Source organism: Artemia sp. Qi Xiang Cuo, chromosome 11, assembly GCF_049724085.1.
Source record: "Artemia sp. Qi Xiang Cuo chromosome 11, ASM4972408v1, whole genome shotgun sequence".
Lineage (NCBI taxonomy): Eukaryota > Metazoa > Arthropoda > Branchiopoda > Anostraca > Artemiidae > Artemia > Artemia sp. Qi Xiang Cuo.
Genome location: NC_142804.1, coordinates 33070761 through 33079362, shown reverse-complemented (window position 1 = coordinate 33079362; position 8602 = coordinate 33070761). Strand labels below are relative to the sequence as shown.

Genomic DNA, 8602 nt, shown 5'->3' with positions numbered 1-8602 from the left:
AATATTTATCAGTGTTTTACCATCTTGAAACTACTACTACTGTTACTAAAAACTCACTGCAGCACCATGCAGCCTCAGACCAACACAGCAACGCTAGGTTTTCCTATCTATTCAGAACTTAATTTACACTATACTGAAAAAATCAATTTTTAATGTTTTAACTTTAATAAATAAAAAATTATTAAGATTTTAAGGAATAAAATAACAGCATATGTATATTAAACGTATAATGCACATTCAATTGTATTTTTTTCAGTAAAGTACAAATCATGTTCTGACCTTCAGAAGGCATAGGGGTTGTGAGCCCTACTCATGTCAGTTTCTGCACGTTTTTAGTTTGACTCGAATGTGTATTGTAATTTCTGTTCGTTTAGGGTTTCAGTTATTCATTGATGCTGATTTGTGGTAGTTTTACGCAGAATTTACAATTTTGTCTGCTATTTTTATGCTGGAGAAACTTTTTCAACAATTTATGACAACATACACCCTTTCGAAAATCTTGATACAAATAGTAGTGTTTAATTTAGTTTTATACCTCCTCTAATTGATCTGAAAAATAAAACTTAATAATATTTCCAGAAAATTCTATCTGTGCTTTTTTACAGTCTGGATACGCTTACACTCTTTTGGTTTAGTTAAATTTTAAGAGGAGAAGTAGTAATAGAAGTAGCCTCAAAAGTTAAACCCTAGAGATATAGTTACTAGACCGTTCAGCTGTGCTGAACAACATGGTTGTCTTAAAATTTTGATGGAAGTGTTAGGAAAAATATGGGCTAAAGAGAAGGGCTGATTGCCTTCCAATCACTTTTGACTCTTAAAGAGGGCACTGTAACTTTTAATTTCCAACCAAATTTGCCCCTTTGAAATATCAATGATATTACTAGCTATGATAGAGCAGCGCGGCCTATGATATGGCTTATATGCCCTTTTGAAAATCTGCATGCATAGTTTTTTCGTTTAGTTGAAACTCCCCATAAACTTTCCCTAAGACTTTTATCTTAATGCCCTTAGTTTCATTAGTTACAGTAACTGTAGAAGTAGTATTAAAAGTACACACATAGTGTCTTCTGGCTAGTTCAAAATCCAGCACAACTTACCCTGCAATGTCTAAATTAATAATATAAGCCGTTATTGTGATATTGCTTTGTCACCCTTTTGACAATCTACTTGATCATGGTTCATTTTGATTTACTTGAACATACCCCTAAATATTCTTCAAAGCTTCATCTTAATACCCTTAGCTTGTGTAGCAGCAACGGTAGCATTAGTAGCAATATGCACATAGCAACTTTGGTTTTTTTCAACATCCCCTTCAACACAGGATGCAATTTTCAACTTAATACCATCAACCGTTCCTGAAGCATTGCTGATACGTCCTCTTGACAACCTGTGTAGGCAAAGTGTGTTTCAATTTAGTCCAATAAAGTTTGAATATTGCCCAATTTTCGCCTTAATACCCTTAGTCTTAGTAGCAGCAGTAGTAGCACCAATAGTTATAGTAGTAGCAGCAGTATGTAGCTAGTAGCAGTAGAATTAATAGTAGCAATAGTAATAGTTGTACGAGTAGAAGCAGTAGTATTATGATGCAAATATTGTCTTTTGGTTAGTTCAACATCCCCCGCAACAAGCCTTGTAAGTTTTAATTTCACACACAAACTATTCTTGACAACCTGCATACAAATGGCATCTTCTGATTCAGTTTACTTTCCCCCCTAAAAATTCTCTGAAAATTTTACCTTCATACCCTTATAGTTGTATAGTTGTAATATATAGTTGTAATATAGTTGTATACATTGTAAGGTATAGTTGCAATTATAGACACAGCAGCAGTATTAGTACTCAACTTTATACAGTTAGCTATTGCTATGACATTGTCGATATGTCCTTTTGACTAACCTGTATATTCATATACTGCTTGAAATTTTCATCTTAATGCTTTCAGCCTTACAAGTAGTTGCGATAGAAGTACCATTTAGAGTGATTCTAATAGTAGCAGTAGAACTAGTAAATACAGCAGCGATAGTAGTATTAGTAGTAGTGTGCACATATTACCTTTTGGTCAATTGATCTTCCCCTTTTAAGCATCCTCTGAGAGTTCCAACTTAATGCACAAATCAATTCTTAAGGTATGCTCTTTTGACAATCTAAATGCACAATGTGTGTTTTATTAGTTTGAATTCGCCATCAATATCAGCTCAAATTTTACCGTCAGAGACTTAGCCTTGATAGTAATCACAGTAGTTGCGGTAGATGCAGTGTTAGTGTTGTATTAGTAGTAACAGCAATATCAGCAGTATTAAAGCGGTAGTAGCATGTACATCTTGTCTTTTCCTCAGTTGAACATCCTTTTCATGATGCTTCGGAAGTTTCACCTTGAAACAGTAAGCCGTTCCAAAAATATTTCTGATGTCCCCTTTTGACGCCTTTGTCATCTTAATACTCTAAGCCTTACAAGTTGTTGCAATTAAAGTAGTAGTTGGAGTAGTTTATTGGCAGTAGTAGTATTAGTAAAAGTATCAGTGGTATTGGTGTTAGTAGTGACATGCATATATTCCTTTTTTGTTAGTTGATCTTCCCCTTTAGGTTTTTGCTGAAAGTTCCAGCTTAATACCCAAATCCATTCTTGATACGGCCGTTTGACAACCTGCGTCTAAATATTGTGTTTTGATTTAGTTCGAGGTCCCCCTCAATACTCTGTCAAAGTCTCACCTTCATACGCGTAGCCTGAATTGTACTAGTATCATACTTGTAGTGGTAGTAGTACTAGTAGGAACAGTAGAAGCAGCAATAGTAGCAGGTACATTTTACCTTTTGGTCAACTGAACATACCACTCATGATTCCCCTGAAGTTTTGCTCTTGATACGGTAAGCCGTTCCAAAAATATTGCTGATACGCCCGTATCAGCAATCTGTATGCACATAGTATGTTTTGATTTAGTTCAACTTTCCCTTCACGTTTCCTCATATGTTTATTTCAATATCCTCAGCCTCAGTAGTACTCGCTACAAAAGTAGTAGTTTTAGTAATAGTAGTGGTAGTAGTAGATATGGTACCAGTAGAAGCAGTGGTAGTTGTAGCAGTAGCAGCGTACAAATAATGCCTTTTTGGTCAATTGATCATCTCCCTTATCATTTCCTGAAAATTCCAAATTAATATACTTAGTCATTCAGGAGTTAAGGCCTTTTGACAAACCATATACACATAACATGTTTTGATTTAGCACAACACTCCTCTCAACATTCCCTGAAAGACTCACCTCAATGCCCTTCGTATTTTGGGAAAGTAAAAGTCAAACATGCATCCCGTTTCTCAATAACATATACTTTATGTAAAAAATGAACAAATTGCTTAACTTGCAGCCCTGATGCCTCGGGTGGGGGTGTGGTTGATATCCCCAAACGCATAATTATTGTACTTTTCAACAATGCTGAAAAACATAGATGTCTCAAAATTTTTTTTGGATGTTTGTTTTCAGAAATGATGGGCGTAGGGGGAGGAGGTCTGGTTATTCTCAAATCCCTTCTCTCTTAAAAAGGGCACTATAACATCCAATTTCAAATCAAATAAGCCCCATCTGAAGTTCATGCGACCACCCATTCGGTAAAAACCTTATATACCCCAGGGCGTAACTTACAGCCCTTGCCCCAGGGCTTTTGTCAACCCTAGAGATATTGTTATATGTTCTTTGGGCTATTTTGAACAAAATGGCTATCTCACAATTTCAATCAGATGGGTTTGGTGACGAGAGGGGTAGTTGGAGGAGGGGTAGTTGGAGGAGGGGTAGTTGGGGGAGGACTAGTTGCCCTTTGTCACTTTGATTCTTAAAGAGGAACTATAGCTTCCAATTTTCAACCAAATGAGCCACTTCTAAAGTTTATATAGCCACCCCTTCCATAAAAAGCTTAAAAGCCCACGGGTCATAACTTACAACCCTTACTCCCCAGGCTCTGGTGGTTTGTATCAACCCCAAAAGCCTTATTATATGATCTTTAAACTATTTTGAATAAAATGGCTATCTCAAAATTTCTATTGGATTCATTTCGGGAAAACATGAGGTGTGTGTGTAAGGGGAGGGGGGGGGGAGCTGCCCTCCGATCACTTTGACTCTTAAAAAGAGCACAAGATCTTCTAAATACCAATCAAATGAGCACCACAAACCCCCCCCCCCCCCCCCGAAGTATATACGAACACCTTTTCTTTAAAAAACCTCGTATGCCCCCAGGCAGTAACTTACAGCCCTTGCCCTGAGGCTGTGGGGGATGAGGGTTGTCATCTTCAAAGACATAATTTTCGGACCCTTCAACTACGGTGAACAAACCTTTTATTGGGTGTGTTTGGAGAAACGACGGGCGTGGGGGTTGCTCTTAAATCACTTTTGACTCTTAAAAGGAAGCTAGAATTACCAATTTTCAACCCAATGAGCCTCCTCTAAAGTTTACACAACAGTCTCTTCCATAAAAACCTTAAATACCCCGGGGACACAGCTTAAAATCCTTGCCCCCAGGCTCTGAGGGTTTGTTTCAACCCCAAAAGCCTTACTATTTGATAATTAGACTATTTTGAATAAAATGGCAATCTTAAAATTTCTATTGGATACATTTCGGGAAAATACGACGTGTGTGTGTGTGGGGGGGGGGGTAGCTCCCCTTTGATCACTTTGACTCTTAAAAAGGGCACTAGAACTTCTGCTTACCAATACAATGAACTCCCTCCTAAGTTTATATGACCACCCTTTCTATAAGAACTTTATATGCCCCCAGAGCATAAATTACAACCCTTGCCCTGATGGCTTGGGGGGTGGGATCCTCAAAGACATAATTTCCGGACCCTTCAACTACGCTACAGCGCTATTGCACCGTCTATGATTTGTGGTCTTTTTGATTTGCAATTATCAACTATTAAAATGTCTCTTAATAGGATTTCTCAATAGGATTCGACTCTTAATAGGACTTTATTTCTTCAGGTTTTGAGTTTAACACGGCTCTTTACTTGCCTTTGAAAAACATCTTTTTAAAGGAAGTTCTTTTTTATTAATTTTAAAAAAGGGTAAGTACCAAGCAATCTTAGGAAAAGTTTAATCAAAAACCCTTTGTAAGAAGAGCGATAAGAGTGAATTATAGAGGCATTGGCTTGGTTTCTATAGAAATCAAATTACTTAGTATGATGACACTTTTTGGACATAGAGATTTTGTAGATAAAATTTATGAAAAGAACATTGCATTTTAGGAATGGGAGAGGATGTGTCAACCAAATTTCATCTCTTAGACTAATAAGTTATAAGAGGCTGACCTGAATCATCAGACCCCTTTAGTCCTCAGTTTTAAAGTTTCCGAACAGGCAGTTGATTCAGTCAATAGAAGAGCTTTAGTAAGGTCCTACCCTTGCGTGGTATACCAGATCAGTACATTAAAGTGATTAGCACTATATACGAGAACGAGTTAGGAAATGAGGTAAGTAGCTGGCTTAGTATTGAATCAATAGCTAAGCGGGGCTGCATACTATCCTCATTTACATGGATTATTTTGATGGACTTTATCCTATGGAACACGACAAAGGCTATGGAAGAGCATGGAATCAAATAGTTAAAACACCTAGACTTAGATTGTGCAGATGATTCGATGATTCGCAAAAAGACGGAAATCACCGACTGGTCTAAAAATCAAAGTCTTGTTGCAACTTGTAATTCAGCTAAATTGTGGCTCCGAATCTGGTACGAATCCGACAAACCGCGCTCCGGTATAATAAACGAATTGCGTCTGAAGACAAAAAGAAAGTTCACAAGAGCCCTTAAAGACCACAAAATAATGTTGATTCAAAAAAAATGTTGATAAGATAGCTAGTGATCCTTCACTTTGGTGGAAAAGTTTTAAACGCAGTGACCGGACTACTGTCGGTAGTATTCCAGAAAAAATCTGTATTGATTGTTATAAAAGTAAGTTTTCGTCACCTGACCTTGTTGCAGAAAGTAAATATGAAAAAAGAGCTTGACCGTTTGCTTGCTAATTCTATTCGTTCTGCTTTTATAGTGACGCCGTCTGATATTGAGCTTAATCTAAAAAAAATTAAGAAAAAATCTTCTGTCAGTGTTGATTTAATATCTGCTAAACACTTTGAAGATTAGTAGTCTTTTGGTGCAGCACCTTTCGTTACTTTTTCAAATGTCTGTTTCTTCTTGTATTGTGCCTCAACAATTTTGTATTGGCCAGATTACGCCTATTCCGAAAAAAGGGAAAAAGGATCTCGATGATTGTCGATCGTATCGGCCTATAGCCGTCTCAAGCACCACTTTCAAAATATTTGAGTCTGTTTTTCTTAGAGATATTTCCCAAGAGTGTTCTGTGCCTGCGCATCAGTTCGGTTTTCAGAAAGAACTTAGTCGTGAGCATGCTCTTTTTTCCCTTTTTACGGTTCTTGCAGATGTGGAAGGTTCCGGGGATTTTATTCTTCTATGTGCACTGGACATTGCCAGAGCATTGGATTCGTATATTTTTGCCCAGATTTTGGTAGAAGCTCTAAAGAGAGGGGTTGACTTCTCAGTTATAAGGTGTCTTCGATACATGTATAAACATCTTCGTGCCAACATGAAGCGCGGTTCAGAGATTTTTAATGTGCTAAAGGGCATTAGACAAGGAGGTCTCACTTCCCCCGCCCTTTTTACTAATTCAGTCATTCCAGCCCAAAGTTCTATTGAGTACACCTGTATTTACGGGGGTTTAGACGTCTCTTTATTTACGTATGCTGATGATATCCTAAATCTGAGTCGCAAAACGTCAACCGTACGTCAAACGTCAGTGAGATACTCTGATAAATCCCTCCAACTTACTGAAACTTGTATCCCCCCCTCTAAAAGCCTTATTTACCTGGGAATGTCCATTGGAAATTCAATTAAGGAAACTATTTAGCTTCCAATTCAAAATCTTGAAAAAGACAAGGTTAGCTTATGCGTCAGTTTTCTCTAACGTTACCCATCATAGTCGTCTTCATCGTTATAAAATTTACAATAGTCTAGCTGTTCCTTATCTTATTGCTCTGTCTCCTATTTGGCAATTTTTTCCTGCTTCCAAAAAAAAAAGTTGTTCATCGGATTTATTTTAAATTTGCTAAATTCCTTTTACATATGCCCCCTTGGACTAGTAACTCTTTTTTGTCCCAAAAATTTAAGCTCATTTTCCCTTCGACAATTATTGATAAAAGAGTAAAAGATTTTAAATCTTCCGCCAGTAAATTAAATCATGATTGGTCCTCTTTATTTTTATGCGTTTTTTTTATGTCTTTTGATTTATGTCTTATCTTGTGATTATGAAATATGATTTGTGATTATGTCTACGATTATTATGATTGTAAAAACTACTTATTTAAGTGTATAAGTTTTCTTGCCTTTTTTCTTTTGTTTCTCTTATGTACTCTGTCATTTAGGGGACTTGCGCCCTTTTTTGTTTTGACAGGTTATAAATAAATTGAATTGAAGATGAAAATTAATTTTGATTAAACATTAATTTTCAAACCTATTCTTGCACCCTGAATTCTCAAAACCTCAAAAAATTCATTCATATTTCTAACATTTTCACCTAGGATGCCTGAATCATCAGCCTAATCTAAGCCTAGAAGTTTTACCTCCCCAATTGATTCCGTGTCCTCCGATTGCCTATGCTGTGCTCCTTAGAATAAAGACCATCAAAATGAGCCATATAAATTGGGATATAAAGCAACCCTACTTAACTTCTGATTTAATACAAAACCAGCAACTAACCTCATTTCCTAGCTTAACCGCAGCAATATCATTCTTGTACATATCACTAATTACTTGGACGTATTTATTTGATATACCATACAAGGATCAGGGTTGCCAAAACTTTTAGGGACAAAAGTGTCCAAATCATTCAAAAAAGGACACTTTTAGTGGCCCTCCAGAAAAAAAGCCAAAATACAGGGTTGCCACTATGAATTTTCAAAACATGTGAAAGAAGTGCTAAAAAACCTCTGAAATTCGTCCTTCTTAGTTCTGCTACCTAGCGATCATTTACCTGCATGAGTTCTGCAGGTATTTCCAGCTTTGAAATTAACACTACCTATAAATTAAGTCTAGTGCTAGTTCAATTTGAAGAGATGGCAGAAAAAAATCGTCATGAGAATGTCAACAGAGAGAAATATCATATCGATTATCGGTACCGTTACCTATCTAAGTCGAAAAGGAAAGTATTAACCATAGAGATTCATTTTCACTTCGGCATTTTCATAAGTTGTGCGAAAAAGATGCGAGTCTTTGATCTTTGGGTGCGACAAGGTGCAATTGGCTGTAGCAACGAAATGTCTGTTTTGACCTACATGGTTTTAAAGATAAACAAAAGACATCGATCACCTTAACCACTCAGCCAACTGGTTGGTCAATTGGTTAAAATCGTTTAACAACTCCTCTATCTTGCCGTTTTCTGAACATTTAAAAGTAGCCCTGAGTAAAAACGACGTTTTCGAGAACTAAAGAAGTGAGAAGACAAGGCCGATTGAAATAAATTCGCTTGAGATATACTCAATAGAAACTTGCGACCAGCGTTTAACAAAAAAACACAGCTGAAAGTATAGAATAAAAAACAGAAATACTCGC

At 36.7% G+C, this 8602-nt stretch overlaps 1 protein-coding gene across 1 annotated transcript; it reads left to right on the top strand.

Moving 5' to 3' along the window:
* Window positions 1–6158: 6158 nt before the first annotated feature.
* On the top strand, window positions 6159–6902 carry LOC148946896 (uncharacterized). The gene has a single exon (XM_089096459.1). The coding sequence runs from the start codon at window positions 6159–6161 to the stop codon at window positions 6900–6902; it is 744 nt and encodes a 247-aa protein (XP_088952585.1).
* Window positions 6903–8602: the final 1700 nt, after the last annotated feature.